Raw genomic sequence first — 21265 nt, 5'->3', positions numbered from 1 at the left:
TGATAACTTTGTCTCAGTTTCATTCCAAGTTATCATTAGAGCATTTCGTTCAAATTCACTTTAGATTATATAAGCAATACATTTAAAGCAGCTTGCAATACCTCACTGGCACTTGTTAGGTTTTGGGATGATTAAACAACAAATGCACATCTAGCTTTTCTTTACTGCTTGGAAGCAGCATTTACAACTTTATTACTCATTTAAAAACATTTTTATCTCTGCTAAATTTGCTTTCTTTTCTCAACATAGGGATTAGATGTACAGACTATGACAACGTTCAGCTTTGTGTCAATCAGCCTAAAACCTTTCCTGCAGTACTGTGATATACTTTTACTGGTGTATTTCGAAAATGTTTGTGAGAACTTCCATCTATCGCTCTTTACTGCTCTATATACCATCTATCGCTCTACTGTTTACTGACATTACAGTGTTTAATTACACAAAAAGACAAGATTACTGACATGAAAATATGTAAGCATTTAAAATATTAACATTTACTGAAACAAAACCACACAGTTAATGGCTATATGTTGAGAGGTAGTGCCAATTTATTTCCCTTCCCCTTTCTTCAAAGTATCTATTCACAATCATGTTTATCATTAGCATAATATTTTCCATATCTTAATGTTTTTTCAAGTCTTTTTATTACCACCCACAGTTCTCTTTGTCAATGACTTGCTGTGCACCCCTAGCAAGTTGTCGTCTTTGTCTTTTCTGAAGAATGATTCTAGGAGAGTTGGTGTCCATAACAACTGGAGAAAGAGGGGATCTGGTATTTGACAGTTCCTTCTTCCGGGGTAATTGCTGTTTGCTGGAGAAGAGTTGTTTGGGATAAGGTATAGATCTGTTTGTCAATGTTGTGTTGCTGTGGGTCGATCCCATTTTACCTGAAAAAAAAATTGAGGTAAACCTATCCCTTCAGACACAGTTCAAGAAATATTTTTGCAACAAATTTAGAACTAAACAGTTTTCATTCTTCTGAGCAATATCTGCAGGCAGTTAAAGGCTAAGATTCTAGTTCACTGTAATAGTATGGAATTTGACAATTTGGAGGAAAAAAAGTGGGATGAAAAATTATATTAAAGTATTTCTAAAGAAATGAATGTTTAGCCTGGTATATATCAAAATTAAGAGGCTCCATACAGTGCAGGAAATACTTCTCTGAATTCTACACCACCAACTACCCACATTTCTCTAGACATACAGTCATTTATAGTAAGAAGTGTCTGAAGTGAAAGTGTAGCATTTTAACAAGTGACATACCTTCTAGCTGGAGCAAGGCATCACTAGTTGTGGCACCTGTCTGCCCCAAGTTTAGTGTCTCTTTTGAAGCCATCTCTGGTTTAGCACATGAACATTTTTCTGGAACTTCTTCGCACACAGTTTCTATTGGCCCTGCAGGGCTGTCTTCTAGAGTGATATTACCTGCAAGAATAATGACTTCATAAAGTTTTCCAAGCATGCTTATGAAGTTCGTTCACTTATCTTTTAGTCATCACCTCCTCTTCTGGTAATTTACTTCAGGCTCCTAAGAAAAAGTAATGCATCAAAAAGGTATAAATTCAATGCATTTATTAACAAACTTATCAGAAATTAAACATTCTTACCTTTGCACCTTCGAAATATCTACACATATCAGATTAAGTTTTAAAAAAAGAGCATGATCATGACCATTCTATTTATTTACTTATAAAAGTCCCAAACAATGGATTTTAACATGGCACTGCCTGAAATAGCATATAATACAGCATCACTGTGTAAGAATTGCTACAAAGTTCTGTGTCAATCACACCTTTGTTTGAAAGAAAGGCTAGTGGAGTCCGTTGAATGCCAGGAGTAGGAGAACGTGGGTCTAGCTCATTATCTAGTATTTTGTCTACCAAAATAGGTGTTCGAGCAAAGTTGTTAGCTGGCGAACGAGGGTCTTCTGACAAAATGTGTCTTAAAGCAGTGAAGTCCCTTCGTGGTGTGAGATCATATTCATAATCAGGTGAAACAGGTGCATTGAGCTTTTGAAAAGCTGCTCCCATTCTGCAAAAGAATTTAAATATTCACCTTTGAACACAAGAATCCAAATTATTTTGTTTTTTCCCAACAAAAACTTGAGAACTTCAAGTAACATATTTAAAATCAATAGCAGCAATCATTTGTGAGTAGAGTAGGCCACAGTGTTCTTGTAATAGGGGACTATATTACTAGACGTATGCTTTCTTTGGTTTGATACGCGTGACACTTTCGTCTTCTTAATGCATTGAAATATAGTATACACAGGTGGAAAAATGATTCCACTATATCCCGGATTGCACACCTTAACAAGGCAAACAATAGTTTTTTGCACATTTGAATCAATTAAAATAATTGTATATCAAACAAAATGTAAGCATTTACATGATGACATTCAAATGAATTTCAGTTTGAAGTGAAATACGCACTGTTTTCTCAAACTTACCATAAATTAGGTGATTGAACTGGGATGTATTATTTAACTGTTTTACTGATAACTAATTTAATGAATAAATAAGAAATGCTGAACGACCGATACGTGATCGTCCTTCGAGGCCAGACTGTGTCGGTTTAAATTCATAATTTGGTTAATGGTCATTCTCCATCTAAGAGTCTTAACAAAACCTGGAAATATAACTACCTTCGCAGCTCTTGCAAATTTAATACTTACTTTTCTTGTTTATTTCACTCATCAATCGCTTTCTTTTTTCAATACCTTAGTCGTATCACGAACTAATATCCCGTGATCGCATAGGAGCAGCGACGACGTGCATTCAAAGTTCGCGGCTTGACCAATCTGAATACCAATCACAAACAACGTTTGTTAAAAAGCATTTGATTCGTCAATTGTTTATCCGACAGGATGAATAACTCTAGAGACCGTTTGGATCATATCGGCATGGACGCAATGGAGGAACTTAGAAAGCGGTTGCCGCAAATTAGAACTCCTCTTGGCGGAGAAAAAGTCTACAAAGACGAATGTGCATTTTCATTTGACAACCCTGTAAGTGATTTAATTTGTAGGTCGAATTTATGTCAGGGCTGCTGATGTTGTTTCTCTGGGTACTAGCAGACCAATCAGCCCAAATTTTTATCATAGGCAGATTATCAGTGGTAACTTTAATTTGTCTGAGTATTTCTTTGAACTTCGTGTGTGTGTGTGCGCTCGCGTTCATGAACCTATGTATATATATATATGTGTGTGTGAATATGTTTATGGACGTGCTAGTGGAATTGTTTCTGCAAGTCACTATAGTGGCTATTGCGTATGAGAAGTTAAGAAAGAACAGTAATACGCAGCTTAACTGCAGTGTAATCATTACTCTTTGAGAATGTAGAAAAAAGTTCACATCAAAATCAAAATAGGAGAGTTAAAATTATTTGATGATAATGTTAAATAATCGTGTGTACTTCGTTACAGGAAAGCGAAACTGGTCTGTACATTTGCATGAAAACATTCCTGGGGCTAGGGAAACGTTTCATCGAACCATATTTTGCTAAAACTGGCAATGGTGTCTTTCTTCATCTTAGGCGTTGGAGAAAAGAGGTCAGATGCTTTCTTCAATTGAAGTTTACACTAAACCACATTACTCTTCATACTTAATTATCCTTGAAGAAACTGATTTATATAATTTCTTCACATTTTCATCATTACAGCATTAGTAGTCTTTATGTCATCATTCTAAAATCTCTCTTGCTCTTCCTTTTAAACTCTGTGTCTGTCTGCTTGTTTGTCTGTTGCTGTATGTAGGAGTTATGGCATATTAATTTTCATATACATAAATCTATGCACCATAACCTTTAAAGGCTAAGCCATAGGTTGATTTATTATAAACCGTTGAACATTGGAATTGTCACATACATTGTGGAAAGAGCTGTAAACCTCATTGCCTATAATCACATAAAACTCATATGTAGGTTTACTATCATAGCAGTACTTCATGAACATATGCTTAAGTCTGTTTGGGTGCTGCTTGAAATTCCAAATTGTCGGTCAGTCTGCATGTAATTTCCATTAAAAAAGTAATTTAAGTATAATATATATTGATGGGAGTTAATGACAGTGTTATGTTCCACTAACCTCTCCCATTTATATTTGACTGCAGTTAGCCCTTAAGTAAATTCTTGTCTACATTTAAAGAGCATAATCATCAGATTGTACAAAATTGATATTTTGTTTAGCCATTGTAAAAAATATGAAAAGAATGAAGATTACATTATAGATATGCTATTAAAACTGTTAGCAATTATCATCTTTGAATTTTTTCTGTATCTATTTTATTGCTCTAGCATCAGTAATTTTTCAGGTTCCTCAAGATCCTGTAACTTCAGAAAGCAAACCTACAAAATTGGCCATTGGTATGTTTTTTAACTCACTTCGGTCACTCTGGCAAGCTATAGCAAGTGGCTCTCCTTTTTGTTGAAGTCAGACCGGACATGTGTACAGTGCTTTTTATTATTTTTTTAATTCATGAACGGTTAACAGTACAAACATAAGATCATTTTAAAGTTGAGTCATTTATCTACACATTACTTTCCTTGGTTCTTTTGACAAGACATCCGGTCTTTATCTAATTTAAGTTCTTTGTGGTATGATGAGTAAAATGTGATAGAATGTACTGTTCTCCCTGTTTTCTGTCCGCTTCATTGGCAAAATCAGTCAAATTTCTATGCATCTTATGATTTTTCTGATTGTGAATAATATGTTTTCAAATAAGGATGAAAAGAAAAGTTTACTTCTGCATATTAATAACTCGAACTTTTTACCTACATACCAAGTTTTCACTTTTGCTCTACTTCTGAAATACAAATCTGAAAGGCATTTTCGGGTATACTGATATGTAAATTTACTAAAAAACCAAAACACCAATTCCTAAAGATAAAACAGTTGATTTCTGCTAAATATGATATTTAAAACTAATTTAAAATTATAGTTTTGTGACACATGGTTACTTTTGCATAATTTTTTTTTAAAATAGCCAAAATGTGATGACTACTAGAGACATTTTGCCTGAAAGGGAGGCGACCTCAATGAATTAATCTCTTTTTTTTTTTGTTCCTGTGAACTGAATGCTACTTTTGTGATTGTTGGATCATTTTAGTTTGTGTAATGTCCAGCAAAGATGATGAATGATGGTTTGATTATTCAAGTAACAAATATTTTATCAAGGAATATTAATCTTAATGCCCTCAGAAATTAGATTTTTTTGTTATTTAAGTTACACGGTATTTCTATATTTGTTAATGTTTGTATCTTAGATTTTATATTATGTGGAAGTCCATACACATTTGTTTTCTCTCTTACTGTATTATGTTTATTTTGAAATAGATGGATGGATTCATGATATATTACAGGCGTAGAAGGGGGTTTCCGAGTGGATGAAAAGAAGTTTATATTTCAAGAGGAAACGGCTGTTGTTTTGCTTCCTAACTCGAATGTATTTCCATACCCTAACCCAGAGCTGCCAGAAGTGGTAAGTGTTACACACATTTCAGTTGAGCTGAGACAGATCTATATTACAGCATTTAATCTCATTATCTCTTTTTACTCCCTTGAAATTATTGTTGTTATTGTATATATATATTATGGATCCGATGACCAAAGGGGAGGATAAGGTGCTATACAAGTTGTTATTATTAAAATGTTTGGTTGCGTTGAAAAATAAACTATAGTAAATTGATTTTCTTGGTAAATGCTGGAATTTAAAGATTACGTACCTGCCTTTCATCAATCATTCTGTGGTTTTATTTGGATCCAGCAGAGCATCACATGTGATCTTTTGTCATTTATTTGTTTTTCCAATATTTCAAATAGACAGCATATATTCATGTGCGGATTTTGAATTTAAATTCCAGCATCCAGCATAACAAGGGATTTCTTCGGTTTTTTTTTTGTTTTTGGTTTTTTTTTTTTTTTAAAAGGAATAAAATAAATCGGATTGAGTTAACATCACGATTTGACTTCGTTTCCTACTTCTACAAATATAACTGTTTTAAGGTTCAGCTATCAGCCAGCATGATTTTGACAGCAGAAGATGCATGTAAAATGGAAGAAGCAGCTGCAATGGCAGGCACATGGGAAGGAGAGAAGCTTCAAGTTTCCAAGTAAAGTTTCAAATAATTTCTTTCTTTAAAACTTGTCTTCAGTCATCTAACACAATTCCTTGCAAATTCTAATTTGTTTTGAAAAGAGAGCAAATATGGAAGTGAAGAATGCAAAGTTATTTTATAAAATGTTAGATTCCATATTCCAAATGTTAGATTCTCTCTCTCTCTCTTTTTTTACCTTTCTTCCTGCAAACTTGTCTACATTCCTTTACCATTTTTCTCTTCCTTCCTTCAAGGTAATTGCCTTTATTGCAGAACCTGAGACTTAGGCACAAATACATTTAATTTCTGTTTCAGACATGCAGAAAATCTTCTCCAGCTAAACAATAGTAAGCGCATTCCTCCAACAGGCTGGAAATGTGAAGAGTGTGACCTGACTACAAACCTCTGGCTTAACTTAACAGATGGTTCTATTTTGTGTGGACGTCGGTTTTTTGATGGTACAGGCGGAAATAACCATGCATTAGAACACTATAAAAAAGTTGCTTATCCCCTAGCTGTCAAACTAGGGACAATTACACCATCTGGTGGTGGTAAGTCGTAATCTTAATTTTTTTTAGACATACATAGTTTGGATAGATTTTTGTTCTCACAAGAAAATTATAGCTACATTAACAATTGCAAGTTCAATATTTTACGCACACGCCTTAAAAACTTTGCAACATGGGAATTGCCTCCTAAGCTGTAACCTATATTTAAATTAGTTCACATAAGTGCAGTGTCTGCAAATGGGCTGAAACACTAGCATAGCTTCAATAACAATAATATGTTTATTTATATAGCGCTTTTCCCCACCATTAATGGTGGGTTCAAGGTGCTTTACTAAAAAAAAAAACACACATAATAATAATGAATGCTGGTCTCAAAAACAATCACTGAAAGATAGCAGAATTCTAACAGTAAGATAATCAGGTTAGCTTTACAATCACAGAGAAATAGCCAGATTCTGTTTAAGAATTTCCGTGCCTTTCTGTTAAAAAAAAAAAGGCAGCTAGACAATACAGTTCCCTCAAGTCACTTAGTGTACAAAAGAAGCATAAGAAATCAGAGACACGATTTTAGCCTCAAAGTGAGCAGTTTTGAAACAAAAAAAAAAGTGATTTACCTGTTGTTTGACAACAGCTGTCAAGGACTATGTGCAAAAAGTAACAAGAGCTTTAAGAGTGAGCTTATAACTTTTATAATTTTCTTAAATTTGAAGTTTATGAGTACCTAAGTACCTGAACAATTAACTAGAAAATGTTATAAAATAATTTACTGTAACAAATGTGATTGGATGTTTTGACTCTCTTTTTTATTCTCATGCCAAAATGCCATGCTTTTGACAAGGTGGAAAGGAAACAAAATTGTTGAATTCTAGGTTTTAACTGTGATTTTATGTTTCAGATGTTTTCTCCTATGATGAGGATGACATGGTTGAAGACCCTTACCTTTCAAAACATCTGAGTCACTTTGGTATTAACATTGCAGCTCTTGAAAAGGTTGGTTGATTCAAGGTTTGAATACATGCTTTTGGTGCTTGGTACGAGATGTTTTTGAAACTGAATTTAAATACTTGTATTAAGGATCTTTTACCATGGATTTTCATGGAAATACAGTGAGTTTATAACTCATTGAATTACTGTTCTTTCCCACAGTGTACAGCCATTTTCTTTGAGCCCTCATCATTTGTGCACTATGCTTGCCAATGTGTTCCAGACAGATAAAACAATGGTAGAACTTGAAATTGATCTTAACCAGCGGATTGGAGAATGGGATGTGATTCAAGAAGCAGGAAGCAATCTGACTCCTCTATATGGGCCTGGATATACAGGCATGCGCAACCTTGGCAATAGTTGCTACATGAACTCAGTCATGCAAGTTCTTTTCACCATTCCAGATTTCAGAAAGAGGTAAATGTTTGTTGTTATTATTAAGCTTTAGCTTCATTATTGTTCTTACCACGTTGACCAAAGTAGAACATAAAATGTATAAAGGTAGGAAGGGATGTCAATACTATAAACAGTGTAAGATGGAGTCATTACATGATAGCATGACAGTATTGCCAGGGAGTTAAGAATAGTACTTTGTGAACAGATATGTGTTCAGAAAGCGTTTGAATGTAGCCTTGGAGTTAGAGAGGTGAATGTGTTGTGGAAGAGAGGTCCACTGCTTAGCAGCACACAGGGAGAACATCCATTGTCCATATGTGACTGTCTTTGTGGGAGGGAGGGAGGGATAGAATGCGGGAGTCTGATGAAGAGTGAAGGTTTCAGGCAGGAGTGTGGACAGACAAGATTTCAGTAAAGTAGTGGGGGTAGGAGCTTTTAGTGAATTCATAACATAGAGTTGAGAGCTTGTAGTTTATTCTAGCTTTAAATGGTAGCCAATGAAGAGAGTAAAGAAGTGGTGTGACATTGACATTTGCGAGACGAGCAGCTGAATTATAGACTTTCCAAAGCTTATCATTGAGGTACTGTGGACAGGCAGCAAGAAGAGAGTTGCAGTAATCTAGTTTAGACAGAACAAGTGAGCAGATTAGAATTTTGGTGGTTGAGATGGACAGAGTATAGCAAATGGATCTGATCTTCTGGAGCTCATAGTATGCAGAATAACGGATGTGAGAAACATCTTTATCAAGATATATCAGCAGACATTATAGAATCTAAGTTATGCGTTGAAGTAACAAAAGGAACATTGACATCGCCTACCCGAACAGAGACAGGCAGTGAAGGGTAAGCTCTGGCTCTCCTTTTTGAACAAAATTACAGCTTCTGTTTTTTCATCATTTAGTTTAAACTTGTTGTGGGTCATCCATTGTCTAATATCAGAAATACAATCTATCTTGGATGCTCTGGATCCCATTGTATATCTGTGAAGGAGAACAGCTGAGTGTCGATGGCAAAGGATTGATCAGATATGGAGTAGTAAGTGGCTTCATGTACCTGACAGAGAGGATGGAACTTTGAGGGGACTGCTAAGCATATAGAAACTGGTGGAGACATGCAGCCATCCACCATAACTGTCCTCTGAGAGATATTTTTGAAATCAGGGGAGTGGGGAGTCTGAGATGCCATAGAGAGTACTGAGTCTATGAATGAGAGTAGTTTGATTTACAGTATCAAAGGCAGCAGACGGGTCTACATGGTGAGAAATGAGATGTCACCTCTATCAGGAGCAGACAAAATGTCGTTTGTCACCTGATATGGCTGGGGCGATTGGTTTTGGGTTGACAGGATGACCCCCTCCTCCCCTTCACCATCCACTGTTCATTGTAGCTCAGTTTATTGTGCTTCATTAACAACTTTTTGCAGAAGTCATGTTTTTATTTTAAAAAAGATTCGTGTTATTGTCTATTTGTTTTTTATTGTGACTTTTTTTGCATAAATCACATTTAAAAATAATGAGTAAATAAGTTCTCATGCAAAATTAAATGAAAAAAAGTATTTTAATACTTCTAGACTGCTGATTTAATATTGCATTGTTACTGGAAATGAGTAAAAGAGAATTTCAGACCTATAGGATTATCGAAAGTGGATGAAAAATCAATTACAAAATTCGACCAATAAGCATACATGCATACACAATAAAAGTGTGCAAATACAGTGTTTTACTGTATAAAGCTTCTTATGAATGTAGGTTTTTGTCATTTTCTTGTTAATTTACATGCTCAAATAGACCTGTTAAGTGCAGAAAGTGTCTAGAAAAAAGAGGTTATGAGGTGTGTGTGAAAGAGAAGTTCGAGATCTGTAACCAGCACAGCACTATAGTAAATCTACACAAGCTGAAATTTACACTCAGTTTAAGAATAATCTTGTTGGGGGTGGGGGCGTGTAAATTGCAGATATGTTGAGAAGGTAGAAGAGATCTTTTTAAATTCTCCAGCCAATCCAACAGCTGACTTCACAGTGCAAATGTAAGTACCACCATTATTTTGACAGTTCTGCGCTTGCACAATTTTTCTTTTTAGATGGGTCATTTTAAAAAATCTATTTTAGTACAATTATTACAATGTTTAAAATACACATCACTGTCACAGTATTTAAAAATGCACCTTATTAGTTGATAGGCCATGCTGTAATTATTGCACACAGCATTTAATACTGTTTGTGCTTTCATCATCTATTTATAAAAATGATATTAATTTTGATTTTGTTGATTTTTTTTTTTTTTTAACCTAACAGGGCAAAGCTTGGCTACGGTCTTCTGTCGGGTGATTACTCCAAGCCTCCAACGGAAAGTGGTGGTGATTTCATTCCAGTAGGTTTTGGGCGTTCTTTAAACATTTAACATGAAACTGTTTGCAAGTGGCGTTTGTAGAGGCAAGGCATGCTGTTGGAGTTATGTTGGGATTATTTTGTTTGAGCAGTTGAAATTATTTTAATAATTCTGTCATTACTTTGTGCTTCAGTTTTTTTATAAAAAAAAAACAAGGAAAAAGAACTATATGAGGGAACTATTTTTCTACTGGAGCTTTATACGAAAACCCCCATAATGTGCAATGTAAAGAATGCAGTGTGAAAATGCTTTGACAAATAATCATGTTTGAGCAAGATTTCATTTTAAAGATCTAAAATCACCATAGTGTACACTCTTTTAACTCTTCCTATATAGTTTGCACCTGCAGATGCGAATGTCTTCAAAGCTACAGCTCAGTTGGGTAGATTCATTCATATTGAATTGAACTTTTATGGACTGTTTGCAGTATGTCAGGCCAGGACTAGAACATTTTGAGGATAACTAGACATATTTTGCTGAACAGGTGCATCAACTCCTTTTTGTGTTTTTACAGCCCCCTACAGGCATCAGACCTCAAATGTTCAAAAATCTAGTGGGCCGTGGACATCCAGAATTCTCAACAAAGCGCCAGCAAGATGCTCAAGAATTTTTGCTGCATCTGTTGTCCTTAATAGAGGTTTGTGTGCAGATGTGAAGGAGGGGAGAGCCACAGTATGCACATACATGCACTTATTGTAAATTATGTTTGTGTACGTGTGTGAGAGAGATGGTCGAGAGAAGTTGTGGGTAAATTAATGTGCATGTGAGCTACCATGCGTGTGGTCAAGCATTAACCGTGGACTACAGATGCTAATTGAAGACTTCTGCAGTCTAGTGATTCATGGAAATGTAAATACAACAAAAATAATTTTAACAAAAGATGTAGAGAACCATAATAAATAATTACATCAGGGGACTGCTATCACAGAAGCTTTGTTTAAAGTGACTAAAACAAATTTGAGCAGGCAGCAAAACACTGTTAAGTAGGCTTACCTTATACCCATTTTCATTTGCCCATGGGTTGTAGCTGATCTGCCCAACATCAGTTATATTCTAGCTGTAAAATACAAATATTTTCTTTTAATGTAAATTGTTTATCATAAGATTTTTGATAAAACAAATTATTCGTTTCTCTGTAATTTGATCACACACAACAAATGAAAGTTTTGTGGCTTTACACAATAATAATGGACATGTTGTGCAATTTCCTCATGTAAATTAAGTACTCTTCTTTAAAAACTATTGGATATCTGTGATCAAGTTGAAAAGATTAAGGAATGCAGGCTTTTTAGTTAATCATTGAATTTCTTTGTTCTGGGGTTTTAGTTTATGTGGAATTAAGGCTGTTTTACACAGATCAGGATACACTAGGGAATTTTTTATTAGGACCGTAATCAATTTGCATTCATAGATTTTTGTTAAAGGCACTAAAGTTAATTGTTTTGTTAGAGAAATAACAGAGGAGCAGAAAACCCTGCTGACAGTCTGCGATTCCAAGTAGAAGAACGTGTGCAATGTGCCCTGTCTGGAAAGGTCAAGTACAATCACAGAGAGGATTTTATTATGTCTTTACCCATCCCATTAGATTCAGCTGTCAATAAAGGTGGGTGTTTAACTGTCTCTTTTTGATTCTTTAAACATGCATGTCTGTGAATGTGTGGTTGCATATGTAAGTGAAGAGGGGATGCAGGCAGTCCTCGACTTACAACGTTGTTCCCTTCCTATGTCGCGTCGTAAACCGATTTTCGCTGCAAGTTGGAATATACGTATATACTGTACGTAAATAACATACTGTAAGCACTTATCCTATCCTAACACAGTAATTATAAAAAAAACACAAATAAAATACATTTAATTCATCTGCCGCGCACACAAAACACAAAGTTGGCATTACGACGTTTACGATGCAAAACCAGTTAAGTGGAAACAAGGCTTTATACAGTAAATGGGAGATGTGTCGTAACCATGAAACATCGTAACTTGGGGGCTGACGTAACCCGAGGACCGCCTGTATATGGATAAATGACATAGGAATATGTTTGTGGATGTGTGTGATAGCACACATAATGTATGCATTCTATTATGAATATGTTGTGAATTATTTAGATTTTAGCATCTGCTCACCTCAAAATCATGCTTTGCTGTCCACAATGTAGACAGGCAAATAGTCCTTAATGTCTCGTGTACATTTGCATTTGGACTGCAAGTTTATGTGTAATTCAAATGACGGTGTTACATTTTAACATTTCAGATGAAGTAGCAGCATATGAAGCTAAGAAAGAAGATTTGGAATCAAAAGGGCAAAAAATGTACACACATTTTAGCTTTTCACAATATAGTTATTTTTTAGAGAGATATATATAACTCAATTTAGTTCTTCAATATACTACTACTTGGAATGAAGTGGTAGTTATGTTGATATATTAGGAGTCTCCTTTTATTTAAATACTATTTTACTATTGTTTTTATAAGTTATCTTCCAGCTGATTCTGAATTTTTGTTCACACTTTTAATTGTAGTGTACTAGAGATGCAAAACATTCCATTACTTTCTTTTGAAATGATCTAATAAGTAATATTATTCTTGATTATGGTTGCAGTAATTAAACCAATTTAAAGATTTGCATGTAAGTGCTTTATTTAGATTTGATAGAATGAAGACTACAATTTTTGAAGAAAGCATAAAAAAGAGTAATTATGTCCCATAATTATGCATTATATTTGCAGAGATCCAAAAGAATTGGTTCGACCCAGAATTCCTCTTCATGAATGCATTAATGCTTTTTCTTCTGCTGAAATAGTGGATGATTTTTACAGCTCTGCTGTGCAAGCCAAAACTCAGGCACACAAGTAGGTAGCCTAGTGTTGTTGGTGTCTATATGTGTTTTTGGGGCGTGTGAGCTCTGAGAGAGGAAATGTCTGTGCACATGTGGGACTGCTTTGCCTCTTTGGTAGATTTTCATGCATGATTCTTCTAGAAATTACCTAGATTTGTGTATCGCATGGCAGTGGGCTTTATGATTCTTGCCTTTGTTCTTCACCCACTTACAAATAGGTTTTGTTTTTTGTTTGTTTGTTTTGTTTCAACAAGGTCATGAGTTAAAATGTATTTATCAGTTTTGAAAGCTCTCTTATGTTATGCATGGAACTTAAAATTTATCAAGAAGAGAGAGAATTCAATTCAATGTGGGTTTGTTCTCCATAGGAAGCCATGAAAAATATTGTGAGCTTTGGTATAAAAAAGACTTTTGATGATTGAACAAAAAAAAAATTAATAAAAAGAAAATCAGAAAAAAGAAAAATGTACAGAAGCTAGGAATTAAAAATTGTTCACCTTAATGTGGTGTACTAATTCTTTAGGATGTCATATACCTACAGAGATAGTATCATTTCCTTTTCTTTGCAGAACCACTCGTCTTTCCTCGTTTCCAGACTACCTTATGGTGCAGCTGAAAAAGTTTACCATAGGAGATGACTGGGTTCCTAAGAAGCTTGGTAAGGCTAGTGTGTGTGTTTTATACCCATACAATTTTCCTTTAGCCGATCTACTTTGTAACACTGTGACTCATTGGGTTTCTATCATGACAGATGTTGCAGTTGATGTGCCTGACATTTTGGACCTCACTGGTATACGTGGGAAAGGTAAGCAGCCAAGTGAAGAGGAGCTTCCTTCTGATAAACCAGAAGAAACAGGTGGGAGAATTTTTCTTACAGTGGCATATATCCTAGTTGTCTGTAGGATTGTATTGCTGTCCCCTACCTCAACCTCTCTCTGTTTTCATTTCTTCGATGGACAAGCAGAGATGAAAAAAAAGTATCAATATTAGTAAACGCAAGGCATTATTGCTTTAAGTGCACCAGTCTCACGAAAACAGTTCAAGACTTGTGAGGGTTGCTTAAAAAATCATTTTCAAGGGGTAAGCAGTAAGTAGCTACTTGGTGACAAACAGGTAGAGCTTCAACGCTAGAGTTCTTCAATCAGAGGGACTAGCTAATGCAAAGTTTTGCTGACTACAGAGTAGAGCATAGTGTAGGGAATGGAGAGTTGGAGTGTATTAGCAACTGAATGGAGTGGCCAGGGTGAGGCAGGAAGATTTATAGCAAAGACAGTCCAGTTTGGAAGTAAAGCAGGGGGTGGTGTGATCAGTCTTGTGCACCTGAATCATCAGATGAGCAGCATCATTCTAAATAAAAGCACCTCTTCCGTAAACATTACTCCTAACAGCTTTTCCCATAATGCTAGTCCTTTTTCACACCCTTCCTTTTCCAATATCATGTTACTCTCAGCTCTTGTTCTTATTTTTTGGTTCCTCTTTGTGTTTTCTGTATTTGATTCTATTCTTCGTTTAGTACGGTTGGTTATTCTTTTATAGATCATATGTTATTTGTATGTTTTCCTGTCCATGCTTAGTTCTTGTTCTTTAGCACTAAGAGGATACTCCTTAGGAGTGTGAATATGTGCTTTACAAATTTTGCATTTATTATTATTATTAAATACATTGGGGTGTGGAGTGTGATAGCAGGGAGGACATCATAAAGGGAGTTGCAGTAATTCAGACACAAGAAGAAAAAAAAAGTAGCTTAAAAGGGACATCAGTTCTCAAATAGTGATGGATAGTGGAGAGGTTTTGGAGATGGGGGTGGGAGGGAACCCAAATTTTTTGCCAAAGATGAAATGTGGGTCTGCATGCAAAGGTGAAGTCCAAAACAAAAATGAGCCTCACGACACTGGATCGTTCTTTCAGACAATCAGAGACTGTCACATGCACATTAATTCTCCCACACATTCTCTAATCCACCCCCCACACACACACTCTCTCTCTCTCTCGCCTGCAATTTTATGTGTATACAGTTGGATTCCCCTTTTTTTGACATCTTCACACAGACCTCCATTTAACACAACAGATGCAACAAAAAGCAATTTTGTGTGGGTTTTTTATGTTTAAAAAATTTTGTCTTAACCTTTTTTTAATTCAGGGATAAAAATTGATGAAAGTTTAGTGCTTCAACTTGTGGAAATGGGATTCCCTTTGGAGGGCTGTCGCAAGGCTGTTTACTACACCAATAATGCTGGCATTGAGCCAGCACTGAACTGGGTCATGGAGCACTTAGAAGATTCAGGTAAGATAGCTCCTTGTGTTACCAGCATGACAACTCACATTTGAAGAAACACGAACAGACATTTAAATTTGCAGCATTTTAATGTCAGCTGTGACAGCCAAGATCTGTCCTCTTCAACCCTTTTTTCTCATTTTTGCTTGTAACCTTTTTATTTATATTTTTATAGTTTCAGGTGGGCTTTCCTAACACCATCTTTATTTGCTTTCAGATTTTGGGATGCCTTTGTCACTGCCTGGAACACAGAAGGGCAAGTGTTTAGAGTTCATCCCAAGTGAAGAAGCACTAGCCATGATTTCTTCAATGGGATTTACACGGGATCAAGCAATTAAGGCCCTAAAAGCTACAGTTAGTACATGTATACATTTAAATTGATATTTATGTTGGAGTATATGAGTTTATAGTAAAAAATCAGGAAGCAGAAAAAAAGGCAAGGCAGAAAAAAAGAAATCAGTTGGATAAGAGAGGTTATTAGAACATTGTCCTTTTAGAACGTTCTTTGTAGGCAAAGCTGATATTTTTAAAGGACTTGCACAATGTTTCTCTTCGTATAGGGAATATTACTTGTACATTTTACGTTTTTTGTTTTGTTTATTCAGGACAACAATGTAGAGAGAGCTGCAGATTGGATATTTAGTCATGTTGATGAACTGACCATACCTGATGCTGTGCCCATGGAAACAAGGGAAGATGGGGCAACAAATGTCCAGAGCAAGTTCCGAGATGGCTCAGAACGTATGTTACAGTTTTAGAGTAGCCTTGGTCTGATTTGCAGCTTCATTCATAGATTATGAACCTCCACTCCATCTTTTTCTTCCTTCCTTTCACTATCTTTCTTACTCTCACTTGAAGCATGGATTTCTTGTGGTGTTCACAAAAGTGGAAGATGTGTTCTTGGTCTGTGGTAAATTTATATAATTTTATAATGTTACTTATAAATTGGGCTTTCAAAATAAGTACAGTCATGTGCAACAACAATGCTTTCTGATAAGCTTGATTTTTGGAGGGTCTGCAGTAGTTTCAGGACATTTTTTATCATTTCTGTGACAAAGCAAGTGAGGAGAAAGCTAGCCATGTGCACTGCCAAGTTTAGGCTCAGATGTAATGCTGACAGTGTTGCGATTGGTTGGCTGCTATTCCTCTTGTTCTTGGGTACCCTTATTGAAACTTAACCCTGGATCCATTGGAAGATCTGACACCATGAGACACTCACCTCAGATGTATATATACTGCACAAAAATGCCAGAGACTGAGGGTGACATGAGAAGCAGCCTAGAACCAATTTTGGGTGATGTCATATTAGTTTCATGGAATCTGAACTTTAGATTTAATGAAATCAAAAATGACGTAAAAGGTCTGCACAGTGTTTACTCAAATCTTCAAGTGCAGATGCTAGGGATTAGTAACCAGAACTCCATTGTGCATAGTGAGATTGAATAATTGAGGGATAAGAATGACCATCCACAGAAAACCACTAAAAGCAGAGAGGAGAATTGAGGTTCTTGAAGACAGATTGAGAAAAAAAATAGGGTCTTTCATGGGCTCGACAAAAAGGACAATGAAACCATGGAAAAATGTGAACTTTATGATAGTTTATGAGGGAAAAGCTGGTCAGAAAATGTGCAGTTTGATTGAGCACATAGATGCGTTGCTAAGAAGAATGGTCTTATTATTTCATGATGTACTTTCTAAAAGAACAGATTCTGCATTTTTACTGAAAGACCAAGTTCAGAATAAATCATGAAGGATTATTTATTTTGTAACGAATTTGAGAAAGTTAATTCCATACTCGAAGAAGGCAAGGAATGATTGCAAATTGACATGAGTGGTATATGATAAGTTCACTCCAGCTATTGTGAGAGGTAAGGCAACAGCTGCAAACAAAACCCCAATAAGGGAATCTGGTGCCTTACTGGTAATGTTTTGAGCTGCTAGTAGCATACAGACTAGAATCTCCAATGCAGATGTCCCTGACGACATGCCCCGTGTCAAACTCCAGTGTTCCTACCATGTCAAAGATCCTAACACAAATTTAAATGCTGCTGCTGCAGCTGCTTTTGTTGATATACCAATAAGTGACAGTAGCAGCATTGGGTTTGGAATTGAAATGATGGAGTATGGGGAGGGGAGGAGGGTTGGAACCTGTAGGAAATCAGCAGGAGAGTTATTAAGGGTGGGAAGTAAGCAAAGGTACACAAAAACAAAGTACTCTACGTGACTATGATTATAACTGGCAGTGCAAAAAGAGCACAGCCTAGTCGGCCAAGAAATGGGATTAAATCAAGACAACTTTGTTATGACAGTATATACACTGATAGAATTTTGTGCTGAGTAAATCTGTTGATCATTTTAACCATCAGGCAACATATTTGACTTTTCTTAATTTGATTTTGTGTGCCTTGCAAAGCTCAGTAGTGATCCAGCTAAAGTATTATCTAGGGAGGGTCGATGTTCAGGTGGTGTTCTACTAATGGTGAAAAGATGCTTTGCCCAGCTTGTCACCAAAATCAGATCAGACCACAACATTATAGTTGCATTAAACATAGACTGAAAAAAGGGAAGCTGATGAATCGTGACAGAGACATTATGTTGATGCTCTGCTATGTAGTATCCGAAGGAAGTCTATGAAATAACTTGACAGACCTCGAGAATGGTAACTCTTGAGAAAGTATTTATAGCATATAATTAAAAATGAAGTGTACATAACTTTATGTTGAGACTTGGTTGGTAGGACAGGCGCAGAACAGAGTTCGGAAGACTTGACAAGCTACTTCAATAATAACTGAATTTTTGTAAAGCACACTAATTAGGAGGAATATGTGAAATGCACATAAGATATTCAAAAGATGCTATCTTTAACAACTTTGGCAAGTCATCATTAAAACTCTGCTATACATTACCATTAGTTAATGGAGCTAGTATGCATACTGCAGGGGAATTCATATTTGTGTCACCTGAAAGGAATGGTGTTAAAAATTATGTCACGGTATTATAAATTGTTGCATCCATATGTCACATAAATGCCATGGCTAGGCTAAGAACCTTTGGTCCTGATTTCAGAAAGGGTTGGTTTGTTCTTGATGTAACAATATAGACTGTCCAGCCAGTTAGACTGTACACTTCCTGTACAATACATGAAACTATTTATAAGAAAGAGATTAGAGATTGTGCTGATACTAAAGAATGTTTATCTCAGTAGCGAAATGTATAGGTGAGGCAAGTAAAATAAGAGCAAAACAGTTTCAGCAGGCACAAGTTGAAAACTGATTGCACAATGTTGGTGTAGTTTAGGATATTATGGATGTAGGGAGATGTAAACATAGGAGTATTAGATATGATTCACTAAGTGCTTATAAGTGCATTCTTATGAGATGAAACTGTCTCTCCAGTCTGAGTATAAATGAATGATGATATTTTTGATGCCTGATGGTCATAGATATTCTCATAAATTGAAATGTAATAAAATGTCCATTTTGGGATGCCTTTGTCACTAGCCATTCTTACATCTTGTTTATTATAATCTGCTTTACTTTCTTGAAACTGTGCTTGAATCTCCCTTGTGTCATAATGGCAGAATCAGTGACATTAAAGGTGCTAAATGGTTATTTTTTTAACAGCAACCCCTACCCCTTTCTCACACACGTGGGTACCTGGTTAAATACAAAAGAATAATACAAGCTATCTTATCCTTTTTCAGGCTATCAGCTGGTGGCTTTTATTTCCCACATGGGTACCTCTACTAGTGTGGGCCACTATGTGTGCCATATACTGAGGGACAAACGCTGGGTCATTTATAATGATGAAAAGGTTGCACAGTCTGAAAATCCTCCACGTGAACTTGGTTATCTCTACCTATATCAGCGCATTTAATGGAAAAAAATTTCTTGAAGTCTGTCTGGGAAGAAGAGCAAGGAAGGCAGTGATTCATTTAGTTCTACCTAGGTTTTGGTATATTTAACAACTCATAAGTTGTGTAATACTTTTAATGTGTCTGGCCTTGGAGTAAAACCCAAATGGTGACAGCTAATCCTTTCAAGCACTGTCTGAAAAATAGAGTGAAAACTACTATGCATAACTGTTGCTTGTATTTTGTGTGTGTGGATACCTGTAAGAAAGCCAGGAATCATTTAATATTTATAGACTAAAAATAACTCCGTTTGTTTGAAACATTGAAACACATTGAGAATAGCTGTTTGTTCGAAACATTAAAGCATATTGAGGATAGCTCATTTTTCAATGTTTTATTGTTTTATTGATTGATCTTTCAGCAAACAAAATGAAAGATTTTTTTCCATGATATGTGGTTTTTACTAGTAAGCTCTTCAAGAAAGGTGCTGACACTTTTATATAGCTTCACAATATTAATTGTAGAAAGTCATTAGCAGCTGGAAAATTTCTCAAAACCTTCTTTGATAATAATAAATGTGATTTATGTAGTGCATGATATTGCTTATGAAGGAGCATGCTTTCAGTGCTTGAGATAAAAAATGAGACATGGACAACATACTAAGGACAGAAGGATAAACAACTGTGCAGACAAGTAATAAAAGATAAACATAGAAGACGCAAAGAGGAAATAGAGAACAAACAGTAATGATTGAGAATTTCGTGAATCAGCAGAGAAAGACAAGCTAGCAGACTAGTCAATAAAAAATAATAAGTAAAAGGAAAGGGTTACTGTAGATTTTTAGGAGTAATGTTCATGGAACAGATGTTTTCGAGCCCCATTAAAGGATTAGATGGTAGGTAAGGGTGGATATGGAAGGGAAGGGAGCAACACTGTTTTGCAGCACGGTGAAAAATCCTTCTCAGCTTCTAATGACTTTCTTTAATAGCTTTATGATTTTAATGAGAACCTCTCATCTAAGCAATTTTAGACAACTTATTACTGCTATCAAAATATGAGACTCAACAAGAATCAAATAAAGGAAACATTTCTGAGAAAGAAAACATCTATATATTTCCTAATACCAGTTTGCTTTGAGATATTTTCCTTCTGATTGGACAACATCACTGTCAAGTATGACACGTGGGATTTTTTTTCTGATGAAAGAAAATATTTTTGAAATAAATTTTTGTTAAAGGGAACAGAAATAGTTTTCAATTGATTTACAGTTTGCAAAAATTTTCACTTTACACATTTACATCAAAACAGAATGTTAAGAAGGTCCATTTACTGTAACTGTTTTTACATCACTAATAACATATTTGAAAACTCACAAGCCGGTAGGTGTGTTCTTTGACAGCTTGGCTTAAATTTTGCTAAGATGTGTGATAATTGCTTTCATTTCATTTTTTTATCACAAAATAAAATTAGATATGTCATATAAAATTATATGTCATATGTTGTTTGTCAGCATGTTAACAAAAAAGCCCAGACAAGTATCTCTATTTGTAAAATTTGTTGGTTCATTTGTATCTCTCCTTTTGAATTTGAGAAGTTTCACCCTTATTTGTGCTTGAATTATCAATAAAATACTTTCTCAAAGCATGTGAGCACACATCCATTTGTGTGTGTGTGTGTTTATGCATGTGTTAGTACACACTGTCGAAGCACCAGCTGCATGCATGAGAACGCATGCAAGTGTGCCCACATGAATAAACGTATATAATCCTTAACACACAGGTTTTGTCTATTTCAAATAAAGTTAATATTCATATCATCCACATATAGTAGTGTATGCAGTATATTTTTAGCTTTTACTAGAACTGAAATTGGCCGAGGTGTTGCACTTCCTTCCAGAGAAAAAGTCCAATCCTATAATTACTTTCTACTTATA

At 35.5% G+C, this 21265-nt stretch overlaps 2 protein-coding genes across 3 annotated transcripts; one reads left to right on the top strand and one right to left on the bottom strand.

The window, feature by feature from the left end:
• Positions 1-151: 151 nt before the first annotated feature.
• On the bottom strand, positions 152-2813 carry LOC112556162 (cell division cycle-associated protein 3-like). Its single transcript, XM_025224908.1, has 4 exons — positions 2675-2813; positions 1793-2031; positions 1264-1425; positions 152-887 (listed from the first exon to the last, which is right to left on the bottom strand). Exons 2-4 carry the CDS (start codon positions 2028-2030, stop codon positions 646-648), a joined length of 642 nt encoding a protein of 213 aa, XP_025080693.1. The 5' UTR covers position 2031; positions 2675-2813; the 3' UTR covers positions 152-645.
• Positions 2814-2857: 44 nt separating this feature from the next.
• LOC112556158 (ubiquitin carboxyl-terminal hydrolase 5-like) lies at positions 2858-20974 on the top strand. 2 transcript variants are annotated; one of them, XM_025224894.1, is made up of 20 exons: positions 2858-3007; positions 3425-3550; positions 4311-4362; positions 5359-5477; positions 6002-6108; positions 6409-6644; positions 7498-7592; positions 7810-8003; positions 9935-10006; positions 10275-10350; positions 10883-11005; positions 11818-11971; positions 12620-12677; positions 13095-13217; positions 13774-13862; positions 13956-14060; positions 15345-15488; positions 15697-15833; positions 16085-16220; positions 19183-20974. In XM_025224894.1, the coding sequence occupies exons 1-20, from the start codon at positions 2867-2869 to the stop codon at positions 19353-19355; spliced, it is 2460 nt and encodes an 819-aa protein (XP_025080679.1). In that variant the 5' UTR covers positions 2858-2866; the 3' UTR covers positions 19356-20974. The 2 variants fall into 2 exon arrangements, with proteins under 2 accessions (XP_025080679.1, XP_025080680.1); XM_025224895.1 differs by lacking the exons at positions 15345-15488; positions 15697-15833; positions 16085-16220; positions 19183-20974 and adding an exon at positions 15020-15310 and having other exon boundaries at positions 13956-14126.
• The last annotated feature ends 291 nt before the right edge of the window (positions 20975-21265 follow it).

Source organism: Pomacea canaliculata, linkage group LG2 (genome assembly GCF_003073045.1).
Source record: "Pomacea canaliculata isolate SZHN2017 linkage group LG2, ASM307304v1, whole genome shotgun sequence".
Classification (NCBI taxonomy): domain Eukaryota; kingdom Metazoa; phylum Mollusca; class Gastropoda; order Architaenioglossa; family Ampullariidae; genus Pomacea; species Pomacea canaliculata.
Note: the sequence above shows the minus strand (reverse complement) of the source record. Positions and strands in the feature narration are given on the sequence as shown.

Bases quoted from the DNA above. Each gene is read 5' to 3' on its own strand.
- LOC112556158 (XM_025224894.1), top strand. From the start codon at position 2,867: ATGAATAACTCTAGAGACCGTTTGGATCATATCGGCATGGACGCAATG. The intron at 6,109-6,408 runs GTAAAGTTTCAA...TTTCTGTTTCAG, and splicing joins GAGAAGCTTCAAGTTTCCAA to ACATGCAGAAAATCTTCTCC. The intron at 15,834-16,084 runs GTTAGTACATGT...TTGTTTATTCAG, and splicing joins TTAAGGCCCTAAAAGCTACA to GACAACAATGTAGAGAGAGC.
- LOC112556162 (XM_025224908.1), bottom strand. From the start codon at position 2,030: ATGGGAGCAGCTTTTCAAAAGCTCAATGCACCTGTTTCACCTGATTAT. The intron at 1,426-1,792 runs GTGTGATTGACA...TTATTCTTGCAG, and splicing joins AGCCTTTCTTTCAAACAAAG to GTAATATCACTCTAGAAGAC. The intron at 888-1,263 runs GTATGTCACTTG...TTTTTTTTTCAG, and splicing joins TGCCTTGCTCCAGCTAGAAG to GTAAAATGGGATCGACCCAC.